This window comes from Antedon bifida, chromosome 6, assembly GCF_963402885.1.
Source record: "Antedon bifida chromosome 6, ecAntBifi1.1, whole genome shotgun sequence".
In the NCBI taxonomy this organism is placed as follows: Eukaryota; Metazoa; Echinodermata; class Crinoidea; order Comatulida; family Antedonidae; genus Antedon; species Antedon bifida.
The window spans coordinates 1,907,330-1,927,560 of NC_136231.1; the positions used below are offsets into that span (position 1 = coordinate 1,907,330).

The 20,231-nt window shown below is 33.3% G+C and overlaps 4 protein-coding genes across 5 annotated transcripts in view; 2 read left to right on the plus strand and 2 right to left on the minus strand.

Annotated features, from left to right (window-relative positions):
• LOC144844967 (adhesion G-protein coupled receptor G6-like) overlaps nucleotides 1–20,231 on the plus strand; it is a 150,691-nt gene that overhangs the window by 36,639 nt on the left and 93,821 nt on the right. The window lies entirely within an intron of this gene.
• On the minus strand, nucleotides 2,819–7,952 carry LOC144845109 (uncharacterized). 2 transcript variants are annotated; one of them, XM_078702261.1, is made up of 4 exons: nucleotides 7,933–7,952; nucleotides 4,670–5,317; nucleotides 4,149–4,234; nucleotides 2,819–3,626 (listed from the first exon to the last, which is right to left on the minus strand). In XM_078702261.1, exons 2-4 carry the CDS (start codon nucleotides 5,110–5,112, stop codon nucleotides 3,343–3,345), a joined length of 813 nt encoding a protein of 270 aa, XP_078558387.1. In that variant the 5' UTR covers nucleotides 5,113–5,317; nucleotides 7,933–7,952; the 3' UTR covers nucleotides 2,819–3,342. The 2 variants fall into 2 exon arrangements, with proteins under 2 accessions (XP_078558387.1, XP_078558386.1); XM_078702260.1 differs by lacking the exon at nucleotides 7,933–7,952 and adding an exon at nucleotides 6,173–6,393.
• LOC144845103 (very-long-chain (3R)-3-hydroxyacyl-CoA dehydratase 3-like) lies at nucleotides 9,368–19,845 on the minus strand. Its single transcript, XM_078702254.1, has 12 exons — nucleotides 19,728–19,845; nucleotides 15,473–15,652; nucleotides 14,987–15,029; nucleotides 14,762–14,835; nucleotides 14,221–14,394; nucleotides 13,608–13,671; nucleotides 13,166–13,276; nucleotides 12,552–12,676; nucleotides 12,159–12,271; nucleotides 11,737–11,843; nucleotides 11,245–11,376; nucleotides 9,368–10,610 (listed from the first exon to the last, which is right to left on the minus strand). The coding sequence occupies exons 2-12, from the start codon at nucleotides 15,554–15,556 to the stop codon at nucleotides 10,537–10,539; spliced, it is 1,101 nt and encodes a 366-aa protein (XP_078558380.1). The 5' UTR covers nucleotides 15,557–15,652; nucleotides 19,728–19,845; the 3' UTR covers nucleotides 9,368–10,536.
• Nucleotides 15,838–18,532, plus strand: LOC144845074 (protein fem-1 homolog B-like). Its single transcript, XM_078702212.1, has one exon. The coding sequence runs from the start codon at nucleotides 15,953–15,955 to the stop codon at nucleotides 17,918–17,920; it is 1,968 nt and encodes a 655-aa protein (XP_078558338.1). The 5' UTR covers nucleotides 15,838–15,952; the 3' UTR covers nucleotides 17,921–18,532.

Below are 20,231 nucleotides of genomic sequence, written 5' to 3' on the forward strand. Positions count from 1 at the left end.
GTGTCTTTATTTAAGCAAATATGATTGTAAAAACCATATTCTTATGTGAAAATATAAACTATTCTTACCTGGCCGTCCAGTTTATCTAGGCCTGTATATAATTATCCTGATAGCAATGTCAATCCATTCTTCAAGGCTAAGAACGTTTCTTGCAGGCGAATTATTTATATCGCTACATGCCCTAGCTTCACATGGTTATACGCTCCACGACGAGTGGTCAAATTTTCTTTAAAATCCCTCGAGCATCAATTAGCGGTTTTTATATTCTTATTGTGCGATCATTTTACAACAAATTAAAACAATTCATCTATTTTCAAACGACATTTATGAAATATTTTCTGATAGCAAAATTGCGTCGTTTCCATATTTCGCAAGAAAATTTACCCCATTGACCTCATAGTCTTATTTTCCAGTCGCTAGAGGACTTGGAAGGTATTGAAATATCTGTAAATCTAAGCCTATGTCTGAGTGTCGACTTTTCTCGACACTGGTGGCAGGGTGGAATTTTGCATTGCATTGTTGACTATTCCCGACATTGGAGGTATATTCAGAGCGTCATTCTGACGACTGGAGCATTCTCTACTTCTCTACGGAGCGCCATTTATGCCTTTTATTAAATAATTATAAATAATAATAGAAATAAAGTCAATACATTTTAATATCTGTTCGTATGTTATTACATTGTGCTCAAGTTGACCCAATTTGGCACCAGGGTAGCACAGTGATATAAAATAGAAATAAGTCACTATTTTTAATATCGTTTCGTATGTTAATACACTGTGTAATAACGCTGTGCTCAAGTGAACCCAATTTGGCGCCAGTGGAGCAAAGTGATATAAAATAGAAATAAGTCAATACATTTTAATTTAATCTTTTCGTATGTGAATACACTGTGCTCATTAACCCCATACAAAAACCATCGGAGACAAACTGTCTGTTTAAAACATGTTTATTCTGGGACGGTGCGGCCATACACACCACTATACCATAAACGTTTATTCATAACATATTACAATACAATATCTTGCATTAATCGGACATTTTCGCTACCAATGTAGCAACATTGATTAACAAAATCAAAATTTAACAGTGTGGCGTGTTGACCGCGAATGACTAACAATACCATCTTTCCCACTACACCTGCACAACCATTGCATCAACGCACGGCATACCAAACCGTTTCGTACACCTGCGATGAAAATATAAATTCAATTTATTTTAAAAATGAGGGCGGCAAACATAAAATTTACGAGATCAAATACGGGTTGAAAAAAAAATGAAATAAAAAAAATGATGTTAAATGTGCTCTCCCTGCCTCAGCACTAAGGCCCTGCCACAGCCTTTTGGGGTCGTTTCCAGCACATCATCAGATGCATTGATGTTGTCGCCTCATGATGTGTGGTGGAAAGGGGGACGTATAATTCTGTGAACCCCAAACACAGTGGCCGCATGCCTTTAACTCTATTCCACCGACCAGCGTGGGAATCGAACCCACGACATACGTGTTGTCAACACGACGCTCAGGCGACTGAGCTAACTGATCATTTTGGTTTTAACAAAGTTAATATGATAGTTATGACGTACTGATGAATTACGTAATACACGTATAAATAGACTATTATCAGCTGTTCAGTCATGTACTACTTTGTGGCCTAACGGGTAATGCTCAGGTTTGGGTGCTCTCAGCTCTAGTAGATTGAGTTCGAACCTCTACGGATATTTTTTTTTTAAATAAAAAAAAAATAAATAAAAAATAAATAAATAAATAAAATAATGAATATTGTTTTTCTTTATTTTAAAAGAGAGATATTTTGAGGGTTGTAAATGTCAGGCCTAAAACAAGTGGACCTTTTTTAAAAACAGAAACAAAGTTGCATGGCATTATTTTCCATTAAATAGACTACCATAAAACCTCGAAAAGAAGCCCGTGTGCTTCTTCATTTTTAGTACTCTTGGGTGGGCTTCTTTTCCACATGGAATTCTTTTCGAGATTACTTTTGCAAACTAAAAGAGGGGAGCTGCTAGGTTCTTGCCCGAAAAATGTTTTATTTACTTGATTTGAACAATCTTAACAACATCAACATTTAACAGTTTGGCGTGTTGACTGCGAATGACTAACATACCATCTTCCCCATAATACACCTAAATAAACTCATTTGCATAACAACGCACGGCATACCAAACTGTTTAATAGAGCTGCAAGGTCCCCGGAAATGACATCTAACGTTTATTCATAACATATTACAATTTTACAATATCTTGCATGAATCGGACAAGTCAAAGTCTTATTTAATGAACCTTCATTGTTCATGTTTTTGGGGATACATCTTTAATTATGACGTAGTCAACTTGTTTTCTTTTATTTTCATAATAAATCATAAATATGATACATACACTTTAAGGGTTATATTGATATAAGCTAAATACGTTTATCAGGTAAAAATTAATGTCAATTTTCGGCGAGTTCGTATATATGCATCCTTGAATTTTAAATAGGGGATGGAGGCGTAGACACCAAATATGTGAGCGACAGGCCCCCATCGGTGGCGAAGCGAAGCGATTTTAGGTAATTGGTTGGAAACTTCTTGCACATAAAATTCATGATAAAATGGCACCTCTCACTATAGTCTAGTTGGCCTGAAAAACCCTACACGAAAATAAAAATCGTGAGCGGGCAGTGCTCGCATTGATTCTTGGAACCTTCCCGGCCGGCACAGTGTATTAACATATATTAAAATTTAGCAACTCTATTTCTATTTTATATCAATGTGCTCCACCTTGAACACAGTGTATTAACATACGAAAGAAATTAAGATAATCTAATTCGATACAAGATTAAGTATTTATTTTAGCGTGTGAAAATTGTCTTTACAAATAAATAAAAATAAAGTGTCTTCTTGTACAACGCAAAAATGTGAGACATGATTATTGAATGACACTTTCTTCAAACTGGTAGAAGGTGTCAACAAGAAAGTTTCTCTTTTTAATTCATTCAATTTTAATCAAATTTGATTGTCGTCTTATTACCAGGAGAGATTACATTTTGAATTGTAGGTGCATACGGTTAGTGAAACCCTCGACATGAACATAAAAACATTTTTTTAAAACAGTTTTTCTCAAATCTTGTTCTTGTTGAAAATAAAACTAACGCAACGCAGAAACTTATATAGTGGACAACAACAGTACACAAAGGTCTTCGCAATAGTGAAAAGAAGCAGTAGTTGTAAAGTCTTCTCATATAGTTCATTTGACCATTCACACTGTCATACGTATGCGCGCCTCTATTCCGTTTGTACATCTTTTTCTAGATACATGTGGTACTACTCTCACTCTTTTTCTTTCTCAAACAAGCGTTGATAATTGACTTCCATCAAGTAGATCTAACGTCGACACATGGTTTCCATTCATAATTGGCGACTTTTCAACGGTAGTAGATGTTCCTGGATTTGAAAACAATTCGTGTTCATTGAGACTGAAACCAGCAATTGCTGAACGCTCCTCCTTACGCCATACGTAAATGGTTCGACAAACATTGAAGATGACGATTATGCAACCAACTACGAGAAACCCTGTTGATAGGGATGCAGGAACGACACGGAATTCCAAGAATATGTAAGCTGAAAGTGCTGAAAACAATAATATCAATTATTAATATACTTTCAAAAGCAAATTACTGGGAAAAATGACAATGCTGTGGGTATCAGTGGCTGGATCTCAACGGAGATACAAAATAAAATAAGCAACACGCTAAATCAAAACGATAAAGTAAAACAGCCAGAAAAACAAGGCCAACAGCCATAAGTCGCGTGCTAAAACGCATAGTGATGCCGGACCGACAGACAGACAGACCGACAGACCGACCGACATAGTGAACTATAGAGTCGCATCCACGCGACTAATAAGTAGAGCTTTCGGGCAACACTAGCCCTTCATCAATGCAATTATTAATATACGTATACAGTATGCAATTTAATATGAGTTATCGATAGCAGAACTTGAAGTATACTTGAATATCTGCGCATGCGTGCTTACAATGCAGTCAAATCGTTTCAGTATTCCCAAACACTATAAAGCATATGACATTAAGTGCTGCAGTAGTAGTTTTTTTCAAGCGTATAATCAGATATCAATAACATAGTTTTACTCACCAAGCAAAAAGGTGGGGATTGAAATAAAGAAAGCTCCAAGACCAAGAAATCGTGCTCCAGACAGTGACTGCATAAACTTATACGATCTGCAAAAGTTAAATTTCAATGTTAAACAATTAATATTATAAAAAATTGAAGACAAATGCTATTGTTATAACATAATGTGATATTATTTGATATTTGATAGTATAAAGCATTTTGTTTCCCTCAATTAAACGGTCACGGCAATTAAGAACGAGGAAGCATAATGTATTTTATGCGATTTCAATACAAAACATGTTAGTTTGTAATAATGACCTTTATGAGTAATTTACTTGGTTTTGATTGTAGCAAAAGTAAGGTTACAACAATCAACATAATCAACTATTATTAGACATTAAAGAGATACAAAAACAGAATATTACGAAAAAAGATAGAAGATGTATAAAAAAATGATTAAAGGTGGTGGTTAACCAGGAAAGATAAAAAAAAATAATTAGACATAGGCCTATGCATATATACAAGTTTTCATCGGTACATACCGGTCTTCTCCTTGTGGCAAATTCAAAACCTTGGCACCAAAATACGCCTGAACTGCACAGACCAAAGCGCTACTTATACTCAGCATCACTGCAAAACTCGTCAGAACAATGCAAGAGTCTAGAATCGCATCGTAGATGATTTCATTAAGAACATGAGTCTCGGCGTTTTCTTTATACACATCGTATCCACTTTGTTTATTTACGAGTTGAAAAATTAACAAGATTGAGAAAATCGTACAGAAAATTGATACAATACTTAAAACACCAAGAGCTGCTAGAGTCTTGCTCACGCCACTGCCTTTATTATTAGCAAACGTAAACCTTGATAGGCTTACGCTACCGGTGTTAATATCCAGATGTCCACTTCGATTCATTTTTCTATGTAATGCGTTATTCCCAGATATAAAGAATGGCATAATATTAAACCGAGGCAGGACTGGCATTGAACAGTCTTATAAAGTGTGTATTGTAACCAAATTCGAGACGAACTTGCTTATCTAATTAACTACTGCACTTGTTCTTGAGTTTCCTGCACTTGGATAGATGGTAAATCCCATGTTGCAACTTAAATTTTCCAGTCGGAAGTGAGATACGACTTGTAAAATAATAAGATTCCAATTGTTCAGCAGGATAAGACCCAAGAGTGACCTGAAATTAAAAATACAAAAATCTAGTGCACATTTCAGGTTGGTTGAAGCAATATCCTTATAAGGATATGAGTATAAAGATACCAAACATTATTCTTTGTTCACGCGAATGTTACAAATGCATTTGGAATGCCAATACAACATAAAATCAAAATAAAGGCCTAGATTTATGAAATCATAATATATAGTGCTAATGACAGGGTGTAAACAGCTGGGTTAAGATGACAGCTTCCTCAACTGGGAGATGTTGACAAAGTTATGGTACACTTCATGTATGAATGATATCATCGCACATTGCATAAATATTGCTTTAACATCTACTTATTTAATTTACTATGGCAGTCAATAAACATACTTTACACATTTTTAGAGTATAATATTGCACCAATGCGCGCATTCAATAAACCACTTGGCCATTTAATTACTGTATATGAAAACCAAACACAAAACATTTATTAGAAATTTAATCAATTCTGATATTTAAAATATCGAAAGTAAAGTATAATGGTTAATAAGTTCCACAGCTTAAGCGCCATCATTTTTATTTACTCAACAGTAAGAAAAGAAAATGTAATGTTATTGTACCTAAAATAACCATACTATCATGGAAAAATTACCCCAAAATACACTCATCTGAGCATATGATCTGAGCAAGATGTTTAAAAAATAAAAAACAGACAGACATAGGGCCTACATACCAACTACCAGAACTATGTGTAATTTAGGATAGACACTATTTATCAGTTCCCCAATATGAAACAATTTGATACAAATACAAGAAACCTAGAAAACTGTAGAATGTATTGATGATTTATTATACTGTATCAAACGAATTGTTAAAAATATCGGCATTTACCAATTTGTTTTGATGATATGGTTCAAAAGATCAGCATTCTAGAACTCACGCAACGATCAGAAGTGTTAATTGCCATGCCTATAAAGAACCTATTATTGAGTTACCAAAACATTCCTTCGCAACAATAACTCTTGTCACGGCCTAAACAATTATGGAATTCTAAACTATATTATGTTATTAGTTATTTATATATGGATATAAATTATTTATTGATACAATGAAGTAGTTCCCACGACGGGAGTCGATCGTTTCCGAAGGTTAATTCTTATTCAAACGTCGGTGTTGTGAACGGCTCAGCAAGAATCGACAGGTAACAACAAGGCACAAAAGAATGCGAAGTTTTTCAATACGTATGTGGCAATGGAATGTAAAGTTATTTAATTTCTATTTCGTCATTCAATAGTATTGTCAATCATTCAATTCGATAGTTCGACAACAGGAAATGTAAATAATGTTTCCAAAGTTTTGTCACGCTATGGGGTAGGCCTACAGTTATTTTAGAGTTTCGTTAGTTCATACTATCGGGAAAAAAGTTACATTTTAAAAATAATTGTTAGGATGAATGAAATAATTATCAATCATTGTCGGTCGTATGCTTACTTCTAGGATATTGATAAAACATAGGCCTAAGTTCCGACCCAAAAACAAAGTTTTACGGCATATCTTATAATAGCTGTAGGCCTACAACAGACAGGCTGTATGCTACACGTTCAAAGTATAAAACTAGTTCTAACAAAGTGTAGATTGAGGTTTTAATTAAGCTATTCAACATGTATGCATGTAAACAATAAATTGGTTCAGCCTATACCTGGCAGAATCAAACTGTGCCCAGGGGCCCAGCAATTGTTTCAGTGTGACACAATTTCTTTTCACACGCCATTGTAAGACAATGTAACATCATCTGTTGCAAACAAGGCTAATAAGCACGCACAATAAAAGAACTTAAGTATTTCTCAATGTGAGGCTGTTCGTGGTCTTGATAATGCACAATTAGACGAACTTAGACAATTAACGAATTAAGCGTTCGATTTGGTTTGCTTACATTGTTCGAAAGAGTGAGAAATTTACAAAACTGACTGCAGACTACCAATGCCAAGTCTCATTACAAAGATTGAATAAAATGTCTTTTTAAATGGAAAAACAAAATCGTCACATAACATACTTAAATAGAGTACCTGATGATGACCTATGGTCGAAAGTACTCGTATAATAAATATTTTATTTTGAGGCAGAAACAAGAAATTTGTCTGTAAATGATACTTGACTTGACTTGACATGTTTTACATTCAATGAAAGAAGAAACTGAAATGTCCGGATTCAAAGTATGAAAAAACTATAATCCAGCGACTAAAAGTGGTACAGTACTTTCCCATATAATGCATCGTAGAGTGATTAGAGCATTGCATTGAGATATGCCGACGATTCAAAACTTTCCAGTTTCATAATATTTATTGCTACCCTTACTAAAAACAATGTGTCTGCTGTTACTACGACCCTTTTGGATAGCTTCACATGTGTTCTATAATGATGGTACACACATAATAATGAAGGTATTCAAAAAGAGATAGACCTTTTATTTGCTGTGAAAAATCTGGTTCAATAACTGAATTTGTGAAAATTTTCTCACCTCCTAAAATTCATTTAATGACACTCCTCAGCCTCTTCGAGGGACTCAAGACGACTGACATACCGCTCTCAACCTCATTTTACATTGTTCAAACTACTTATTTCGATCAAACAGAAGACCCTAAGGTACTTACCCTACGACGAGGACCGCAGCTATAGTTCCTAAGCACTATAATACTGAAACTGTCACAAAATTGTGTCACACGTTCACAAAATCCGAAACCGAAAACAGAGCATTGTGTGTATACTATCTCAGTAACAAATTATAACAAAAACACAAAGTGAAAACTAGGTATTGGACAAAGATACCCAGTAAAGCGTAAAATTCTATTCAAGAGTCACTCGCTGATTGTGTAACAAGTTTTATAGACTGTCAGACGAATAGCCGGCGTTCGCAATAAATTATTTTGTCGAATTTTTATATGGCTGGTCGTGAATTACACCAATTAAAATGCCATTAACTAAAAATATCTATATTTCTTTTAATCACGGACGGAATTTCTGAATAGACGCTAATTTTGTTTGCCTAAGGCTCAATAAAGCATTGTATTGGTCAAAACATCGATTCTTAATTTTCGCTAAAGAATTCCATACAATTGAACAAAAAGATATGTCCTTATATGCTACAAACCAAGGCAATGTTTTTAACTACCTTGTGAAAACAAATATCTTACGTTTTTCTAAAATTGGCCATTTACAAATTTCAACATCATGAAGACAAAACTATCACTACTTTTACGGTGTGTCTGGTAAGAGGTTGGGGGACGATAAATGTCGCAAATAATTGAGAATCAATCCAACGTATCTAATTGAGAGAAATCTAGTGTCGTTTTAAAGGCCAGGTGCGGGCAAAAAATTTCTATTGATCATACATTCCAATAATTATCGATCTATAGTTTCCCCTATGTTTCATAATTTTTAGGATTTTATTTGTGTTACACAAGCTTGTTGAAAATAAGCACTTTCTTATCAGTGGGGGGATAGTTCAAATTACACAGTAAAATCTCTATTCTTTTGTACACAAATTTTGTAAATAGAGAGGCATTTTAAAAAGCTTTAAAAAATAAACGGTGTGGTAAAAAATGTTATCAGATGAATAAATATAGGTAATATAACTTGAATATTACATTTCTGGTATTTTTATTCAACTTCAGATTTTTATTTTCATGCTATAGCAAAAATTATCCACCGTATATCCACCATCTTTTTTCACTTTCTAGGGAGTCACCAGACATGTTATTACATTAGGTTAACTACCTAACTACTGAAAAAAATGTCTTCCTGGTTTTTATGGCAGAATGTTGCCAAATTTTGTATTTGACCATATTAATGGAAATTCATGTTTTTTCGTCTTGATTTCTATTACAAATATTTGATTTATGTACTATTAACCAAATATTATATTTAAAATTCATGCCTGTACCTGAGCTTTAAAGCCAAGTCTGTCACATAGGGACCCAGAACAGAGATTTAATAGCAATTATTTTCGTACAGAGTTTAAACATGTCTATCCATAATTTGGAAACCGTATCTGCATCACAGAAATAAAGTACATAACTCTATTTTTGCGTAATTTTATTTTGTTCTTGTGGTATTGCTAGGACATGGAATTCCTATAATTGTAACAGATCGAGTGATCATTATTTTAACATAAATACTGTAGTATTTATCGACATAACTGCACCATTAAATAATAATTACAATAGTACATAATATTTCAAATGAAAGGCAAATCTGCCCCGTCTGCCCTCTGTGTTAACATTTGCCTCCATGGCTGTCAAAATTCAGAAATTTGTCCAGAAAGAGGCATATTGGTGTACAACACCATCGTCTCATAAAATTGGATGGAAAAGATTTTGTTGGTGTATGTTTTCGAAACTTTAAAATATTTATTTCTTTTAAATCAGAAATGTTAAAATAAAATTGAATAGCAAGGGCAGCTATTGATATATTAATTTACCAGCACCAAATTAAATGTCCTAAATAAACAAGGTGCTTTCTAACATAGCAAGGTTTTGCACAATGTAAAATTTACAACCTAAATACAGCATTGTAATATATGATTGTTTTAAAGATGGTCCCCCTGAAAAATGTTGTTGTTGTAGAATATGCTATTTTAATTTCACAAAATGTAATCGAAAAAAACATTATTTACCTGAAACAACTGTAATTTAAAGAAAAAATAGTCAAATTGGTTGCCAGCCAATGGGGTTTTGGTTGAATTTAACCATTTATATTGTCTTTTTATAAGTGAATAAGTTTTTTTTGTCTACGGAAGTCATTAACTTGATCAAAACTACCGTCAACATTTATTAATCTTCATTTTTCATGTTTTTGGGGGATAATACATCTTGAAAGTATTGAACAAAAAGATATGTCCTTATATGCTACAAACCAAGGCAATGTATTCATGTGAAAACAAACATCTTACGTTTTTCTAAAAATGGCGATTTACAAATTTCAACTTCATGAAGGCAAAACCATCACTACTTTTGGTGTGTGGGGTGGGAAGGGTTGGGGGACGATACATGAAGATACTAAGTTTAATATCGCAATAATAGAGAATCGATCCAATCCTATTACCGTATACATAATTAGCTTATTTTTATATATCTTCAGTTTTTTCCATTCTGGCAATTTCAGTAAATTGAATTCTTTGCATTGTTTGAAGTAATGCACAATGTTCACCTTAATTCGATTAAATTATTATTTCCTATAACATTCAGAAGTCTTCATCTTCAATGCACTTTTTTCTTGCCGCCAAATCGTTTTTGTCTCTGTCTCCACATATGTGACATCATCATAGGTGACGCTGAACAAAAAATTGTTTAAATGTCACTATTTTGACATACAAAAAACAACATACATTAAGCTCTGTCTACACTATCAAACTAGTTATGACAAAAAAAGTGTGATTTGCCCAAATATGGTAGTGATATGACATCATCATGTCCATATAGGCACATAACATTATCATTATACTGTATAAACCGATCTTTCAGTTTATTATGTTTAATTATTATGTTTAAGATCCTCCACACAAAAAAATTGTCTACTGAAGTTGGTGACAGTGTTAAAATTAAAAAAACAAATTATTTTTTCTTGGCACTAAAGCTTAACTGGAAACTGAACAAATTCAGATTAGGCCCTCCACAGACCCACGGCAGCCTACCAATCAGCACACGATCCTCTACTCTTTTTCGAATAGTGTACTAAGTTCTTTAACGTGCTATATATGTACATGGGACCAACGCTAATTAAAATAACCAAATACATAATGCCCCTTGTTATGGTTTTAAAGTATCTTCTTAATAGGGATGTCCTCACTGTAGTATGAAAAACCACATAGTGTAATAATTAATACACACACATTAATACACAACAAACAAAAACTGAAATAGCTAAAACAAATACTAAAAACTACACAAATCTTTAAAAACCTATACCTGATAAAATGCCTACAATCCAGATATAAAGAAATGTTGTCATGTCAAATGATACATTCCATGCATTAGGCAATTCTAAGTTATACTTTTTTGAGGCTTCATAAAATGGAATAGCTGTCCACAAGGATAAAACTGAAAGAAAGAAACAATAAATAAATGAAAGCACTCAGAAACTATGTGAAGTACTTGGCAAAATATTGCCACAGAGGGCGCATGTTAATACTGTATTTCGACCCATGTTAAAAGAATACAAATTTTGCTTTGTTGAGACAAGATACTTTAGCTAGCAATAGATCTGCTTACCATCCCTTGGCTTATATTTTAAATGGAACACTCTATAACAAGGTATTATTAGGGCCTTAAAAAACCATTGTAATTTTCGAAATTTAGCAAGGGCCCAAGCCCGCTGGGCCCTTATGGAATCCATCTATGATTTAAACTAAAACCATTATATGGAGTATGACCTCATCCCAACGATTATCCAAGTCTTACTTTCAAAAAGAAATCCTGCTGGATAAAGTGGTATCCATATTGTATAGCGAAGCCATGATATTACCATACTCTCTTGGCCAATACTACATAGCATATAAAATGGGTATCTACAGTAGAAATAAAAAAAAAAGTAATCAATCAAACACAAAACTGTACAATTAAAATGCAATATAGCAGTTGTTTTAACCCATAAATATGTAAGAATTATACAAAATGTTCAGGATGAATATGAAATATATGTTTCTGTGTCACATTAACAAATAAACGTATTAAATGTGTAATAATAATAAAAGATACGTTAGAGAAAAAGACAAAAGGTGGAAAAGATACAAAATTATATCTACAGTATTAACATTATAGCAACATACTAAAATTATAATGTTCCAATTGTGGTAAAAATAAACAAAATCAACACAAATTACCTCACAAGCTCAATCGAACTCCAAATTAGGAACAAGTAGCACAAGACTGGTTCTCCCACCATCCTGTCTTCACCCCGAATTACGACAAATAATACCATATTCCTGCCAGTAAACTTAACAAAAAAAATTAAAATCATTAGCGGACTACTCAGTTAATATGGTATACCTTCTCTAAAGCTCTGTTTACACTATCAAACTAGTTTGACAAAAAAAGCAATTGAAGCAATCAAAGTTGCTAAATGGATAGACATAGACTTAAAGACAGTCAGAGGCTGTTTACACTTATTCCATTTCAAGCTAGCTTCTTTTCATAAGGAGAATTTACTTGATTTGCTTTCAAACTTCTGTTGAAGGAAAGAGTGCATAATGTATGTAACAACAGTGTTTGTGTACCTGTATTAAAGGTGCCATTGCTCCAGTTTTTACAATTCCCAAAAGTGGATTTATAACTTCAAGGACGGCAAACACTTGACAGACACTCAATGGTAAAATAATCTTACTGTAAGCTTGTCTCATACCTTAAATGAAATATAATTAGACAAAGAGTATAAAAAAAAAAGTCTGGGTCATAGTCTCGTATTTTGTGGTATTATTACTGACTGTGTCATAATCACTGCAGACCTCCCAACTTGGATAAATAAAACATCGGTAGATTTTATGAAGGCATTTACAAACCATAGAGGGAGCTATAACATTTTGAAAAATATACCAAACAATAGAGAGCACTAAACATATCTCAAAACAGAGCCATATATTGAAAGAGTTCCGACATTGAATGGATTAGAAGCCATTTTGTATCCAACTATTCCTATGTAGAATACAGGGTTGAGTCCTTTGTTTTAAAAATGTATAACATTTAAAAGGGTTTAACTATCGAATTTAATATCAAAACAATCAATTTAATTATTTTAAAGTTAAAATAATAATAAAATTATAAATGTAGTGCTAACTACATGCTTTGTATATAATAATGTAACAAATGAGAATAAAAAAAAAGACTGCCATACCTTGGCCTTTGATAACAAAGTTGACAGTTAAATAGATGAAGATGTAAGAGTAGCCAATAAACTGTAGGAAGTTGTACACGCACAGATACATCTTCTTTAAATCTGTATAGGCTGAAAAGATAAGGAAAAGTAGGTTACTTGAACAATACTCAGATGACTGACCTATTTATATATAGACTGTGGGCGATGGGGTTTTACTTAAGCTCTGTCTACACTATCAAACTTTATGTGACAAAAAGTGTGATGGTAGTAATATGCCTGAATATGGTAGTGATGTGCCCAAATATGGTAGTGATGTGTCTGAATATGCTAGTGATATGACATCATTATGTCCATATATGGGCACATCACATTTTTGTGTCACATAAAATTTGATAGTGTAGACAGAGCCTAAGAATACATAGATTATTAAGGAACAAAATTTACAATAAAGCAACCATACCTTCAGCTTCACTTTCAGTTAGTTGTTTCTGAATCTGTTTCAATTGTTCCTCTTCAAACTCAGCCTGTAATGAGAATTGTCTAATAATATAATGTAATATATACTTTGCAGGTCTCCATCTTAACTCTATACTTTATACACATTTGCCTATATGTGTATTGTTTTATTAAATGTGCAATGCCTTTCTTAAACAATCACAGAATCGTACAGCGTACAACTCCTTAAGTCTGAACTAGGAAAAAATTAGCCACCTCCTACAATACATTCGTTACGAAAGCTGACACGAGAACAGTACATCACTTACAATTACGAAAGTCAATGATTTTCTTTCAACCAATCAAATTCACTCTTGCATACTTTGTGACAAAATCAAGTTTGAACAATGTCACAAAGCTAATCATAATGTGAGCTTGCTTTACGATACGGAAGCATAACTTAAAAGATCTGAACCCTAATATAACTTCAATTAAAAACAAACTTAAAGTCTACACTATTACACTAGTTTGACAAAAAAAGTGTGATGTGCCCAAATATGGTAGTGATATGTCCAAATATGGTAGTGATATGACATCATCATGTCCATATAAGGGCACATCACATTTTTTATATTAACCTTTCTTCTTAACTCTTCATCTTCTGAATCATCATCTACTGTCAATTTATCAAAGTCAATCTTCAACCAAGGTTGTTTTTCTTCTGACAAAGTCAGCCTTGTCCATTCTTCGCCTGGTCCATCTTTCATTAAAACAAAATTTACTTCGCGGTCTGTTATTCGGAAAGCACTTCCCTGTTTGTTTAAAAATATTATAAAGAAAAAATATTTAAAACAGAAAAGCATTTATTCACACTTAAATGACATGTTAAAATTATTTAGCAAATTTTCTCCACTAAGTGCAACATTTATTTGCATGGATGCATCTTACCAACAAACCTATTTGACAGCAAGTTCGTAAGATCTTTTTAGGTTCAACGCTTTTCTTTTGTATACATTGTAAATAGTATGTAAATCAAAATGTAAACCAACCAAACACGTTTCATTTTTAAAATGACAATAAATAACATCGTATTGTATCGTAAATATTCATTATTGAACAATATACTGTTGGATTTTACATATTCATTTTAAAAATATATATGTGCAGTATATATCTTACCTCAGGGTCAACAGACTTATAAAAATTTAAAGTAAATTGGTAAGAATTTAATCCAGCAGCACCAACACCAATCACTGTAAGAAAACAATAACAAATATGTAATTTATTGTTCCTGTAGTAGATGTTAGGATTAAATAATAACAATAACAAATATATAATGTAGATTCAAGATTGGCATTACTGTAAATAGAAAGGTTGATTTCTTTAAATAATAGCAATTCTCACCTTTAAATGTAAGGCTTTCTTTAGTAAGGTTAATTTCTGGGTCCTACAATAAATCAAAGTAAATAGTCAAGTAGTAGATAAGCCTCTAGTCTAATATAATAACAATGAATACGTACTGTACGTGGTGGGTAAAAAGATAGGAGTAAATCAACTTTTCATATTTTAAACAATACAATTAAAAAATAACCAAAAATATAATACAAAATGAATTCCGTTTACATTTTTATTATATTATTATTCAACATTAATAATAAATACAAACAGTTAATGTAATAGAGCCTTTGTAACCTAAGCCTAAAAGTAGCGTTGTATGAACACTCGTGCACAACGACGGGAGGAAGTCGCATCTTCGTGCATGCACCTCCTCATCAGACTCATCATTTTTTTTTTGCTTGGCCTAGAATAATTTTTTGCAATATAAAACATAATATTTCATAATAAAAGGAACCTATGGATATATATTATACTAATAATTAAATTTTAAACCTTAACATCTTTTAAATCCACTCGTAATGTGACTGTTTCTGCCTTTTGTGCCCAAAATACAACTGGATGCAACGGGGCCGCCATTGTTAAAGTGGTTGTTACTAAAACAGTAAATTTAAAATTGTTGACGGTACCAGCAAGAGTTGATCGTCTAGCATTTGTACATACACCGATTAATTTCTGAAATATTAATATCGTATACATAATTATTTTTATTAAAGTAAAGAAAAAGAAATTATTGAACCTAATTTTAACAATAAATTACTGTTAAATAAAAATACAATTTTATAAAATAACATTGTTAGACCACAAAATACAACACATCATATTTTACTCAATGCTCAGAATAATTTAGCAAACGCCCCCTAACGAGCAGCCATTATGTTATTGTGACCTCTCCTCTACAGTTACCAAAATGTCTTAAATTAAACATGAAAAAGAAGTATTTTGAGAAGTTATTATGACAAATTTTATAATAAAATGGTTCAGATTGGAAAGAAAGTGTTCAATGCTGCAAGAAGTGGTAAGCCAATTACGCTAGCCGCCCTTTTATATGGAAAACATGAGGACGAAGTGTCGCAAATTTTATCGGAAGTGCATCAGTACGGGCAGCAAAAGTGCACAGCCTTGGTAATAGCAGCGCTACATGGACATGCAAATGTAGTTAAATTGATTCTGGACCAGTACCATGTGAACATCGAACAAACAGGTACTGTCCAATTTTGTGGATTTGTAATTGAGGGAGCTACAGCTCTGTGGACCGCCTCGGGAGCAGGGCGATATGAGGTGGTCACCATGTTGGTAGAACGAGGGGCAGATGTCAATCATGCAACTGGCACCAATTCAACACCTCTCAGAGCAGCTTGCTTCGATGGTCGCCTTGATATAGTAAAATACCTTGTTGAACATGATGCGGATATTCACAAACCAAATAAATATAACAACACGTGCCTGATGATCGCTTGCTATCGAGGACATCTTAATGTGGCATCGTACTTACTTCAGCACAATGCAGATGCATCCGCAGTCGCACACTGTGGTGCCACTGCTCTACACTTCACTGCCGAAACAGGTCATTTAGAAATCATTAAGGAATTAGTCAAGTTTAACGCAAAGATGTCCATTAACGACCATGGAATGACGCCGCTGATGGTAGCTTGTGAAAACAACCAAGCAGAAGTGGCCGAGTATATAATGACGTTACATTCATGTACTAAAGAAGAACGTATCGCCGCTTTAGAGTTACTCGGTGCTTCTTACGCAAACGATAAGGAAAATTACGATATTTCTAAAACGTATCACTATTTATACTTGGCCCTGCTAGAAAGAACAAGTGATCCGAATAAAGTAATTCTGAAAGCTGTCCAAGAACCGATAACTGCTTATGGCAACCAGAAAGAAGCACAGACATTGGAAGAACTTATGCTACTTAAATATGACGCTGATAAGTTACACATGGAAGCACTCATTGTAAGAGAAAGGATATTGGGTCAGCAATGTCCAGAATTAATACACCCTATCGTCTACCGAGGAGCAGTTGCTGCGGACAATATGCACTTTAGCATGTGTATTTCATTATGGAAGCACGCCCTCAACATAAGACAAGGTTTAAATCGATCTACGTATAAAGATTTATTACGATTTGCGCAGGTTTTTTCCCAAATGTTACATATCGATATGGAAGTAAAGTTTACTGAGCTCTACACTATTTTAAAGTCGGCCGTTTGTGAAATCGAATCCTCGCAAGTTAAATTACAAAAATGTCCAGATAAATTTCACCGCGCTATTTATGATTCCTGCATCCACACATATCTGTACCTTCTAGCATGCATCACGCATAAATCTGTTGAAAAAACTGAAGAACAAGATGTTCTATTTAAAAAAGAAGTGTATCGCTTCTTAAGACTTTGTCCTCTTACTGAAGATGGCTCAACACCTTTGCACCTTGTCGTAAATTATCTCACCCCAGTTGATGATTTCCATACAAACTATATTTGTAAAATCCCCAGTAAAAATCTAACTTCACTGCTCCTTCAGTGTGGGGCTGACCCGAATTCTATCGACAAAGACGGCAACACACCATTGCACCATATTGTTAAGTATAACAAACCGATTAGTGATTTTATAACTTTGCACGCAATAATCCTACTCCTGAGAGATGCTAACTGCCACATTGATCAAGTGAATTGTAAGGGTGACACAGCACTGGAGACATCCACCACAGGAGTGGCTGAAATCATTTTAAAGGCAGAGACCAAGCCTGATCTAAAGTGCGCGGCTGCTAGAGTCATTTGTAAACACAATATACCTTATAAGGGTGCAGTACCTCTGAGCCTAGAACGCTTTATTGAACTACATAAAGGTAGGCAGAGTACTCAAACGGTTAAGACAATTGAATGTAAACATGAACTACTTTACTACACACCCACCAATACTAATGATGGTTAAAAATCAAAACAGGTTCACGAAAGTATAATAATATCTGCAATCCAATGTTCTACTTCAGATATTATTTTTCTTTATTGTTGTGAATTACCAAAGCATTTTACCTATATAAATCAGATTCTTGTTTATTTTTATGATGACGATCTTTAATGCATTTTAATACAATTTTAGTTAATACATTTTTTTTCTACAGTACAGTAACTGTATACATTACAACAATATTATAAATTATATATAATATAGTATTTATTTTATGAAGTACAAATTAAAGTGAGTCAATTATTTTACACAACAGTTCCATACAAATATATTATTTCAAGCAAAAAAGAAAAATGGTTTGCGTTTCAACATAGCTGTTGAATAAGGCTGATTTTTATGCACATTAACATTTGTAAACTTATTTGTAAAATTCTATAATAATATTAAATAATAATAAATAATCTTTGATTAAAAGTCTCCGAAATGTGCACATGAATCCAGATTTACTACTAAAATAAACTCTATTGTTAGAGGTAAACAAATAAGTAAAATGCTGTGTTTAGAATTATTTAGAGAACGATAATGATTTGATTGTTCAAAAAATATTGATAGTACATTTATTAAAATCTAAACAGTTTATCCGAACATTTTAATGTATGTTGTGTATTTTAAATCCGCATATTCTTCATTTTAATTAAGTTGTTTAGCGCCCTCTTTTTCTTCAATAAAATCGCTTGCGTTTAAAAACGTTACTTACGAAAGAACGACCAAACGTCGGGTAATACGTCAGATCCAAACAAATAAATGTGTTGTGACCTTTTCAACACGAAAGCGCTCGAAAACTAAATGTTATAGATTAGAACAACAGAATGCAATCGCAATACTAATAATAATAATAATAATTTCCGGAGGTGCCAATGGCTTTCTCTTCATAACCTCATTGTGAACTATCAAAATGTACTATAACTTCCCTTAAATAAATTATTACCATTACATGTGACCGTGACATAAGTTATGATTATTTGTACAGAGTTTGTTCTCTAGCAAAGTAGGATAACCGAGAACACGTAGATCCGGAGGTGCACGTCGGTGACGTGTTGGTGTACGTGTGGGACGCATGCCGTGTCAAGCAGTCTTGGATTCTTACCCTTTCATTCATTCATTCATTCATTTATTCGGTCAAAATCAACATACAATACATGACTCACAATTAAAAAGAAGGAAAAAATATTATAAACATGGCAAAAATGTTTTTAAAGTGGCATAAAAAACAGCATTAAAACAGAATACCGTTCAGTACCATAGTTAAAAAAGTCATTAAAAATACAAGTTATAAAAAGACAATAGAATATTAAAAAGCGTTCAGTTAAAAAGTAAGCAGCAGAATAAAGTTATGAACATTAGGAATAAAACAGTTAAGTTGATTTCGACCAGGATAGCCCAAAAAAAACAATTACCTAGGTTTATTTCCGTTGGGGTCCTGTAAATTAAATTATTTTATTCTATATATTTACCCTACTATATAATACTGATCGTCCATGCCTGAACTGCAATTCATTATACAAATAAATTAAAGCTGAACATAAAATATCGCAAGTATAATATACAAAACATTGCACTCAAGGGTACACACCTCCCCAATGTGTTGCACGTGTACGTGCCCCACAACGAGCCAACCACTTTGACAGCTAAATTAAGTAAATGGAGTTTTGCCTATTTAAAAATTAAGCGCGCAAAAATTATATGTAAAAAGTCTATAAGTAATAATAGTTCTATGTAATAGTTCTGATTCGACTCATTTTAATATACATTAACGTACATTCTCACTCACCGTCCAAATCCTGGCCTCACGCTGAAATTCAGAATTAATTGAATGCTGGGAATAACTTTTGAGCTGGACATAATCATGTCATACGTACCAGTAGCCTACACAACAGAACACTAGCACTGATCACACTAACCTAAAGGTTTTTAAAATCGTGGAATATAAGAGACTTTCATTTTTACTTTTTCATTGTTTCCTTATAATTGTATTTCATTAATTTGAATGTAAGGATAAGTGGTATAGTATCCGATCTGAGACACGGTTCAGGATTGTTATTTTCCGTTCAACGTCACATGCTAAATCAATTTCTAACGTTGAAATCAAGAAACAAAAGAAAGGCTGCTAAATAGAGAGGTTCGGCTTCCTAAAGTTAAATCAAGAAAGAAAAGAAAGACTGCTAAAAAGAGAGGTTCGGCTCTCTAACGTTAAATCAAGAAACAAAAGAAACACTGCTAAAAAGAGAAATTCGGCTCATTGCGCATATTATAATTTACAACAAACAAGACAGTA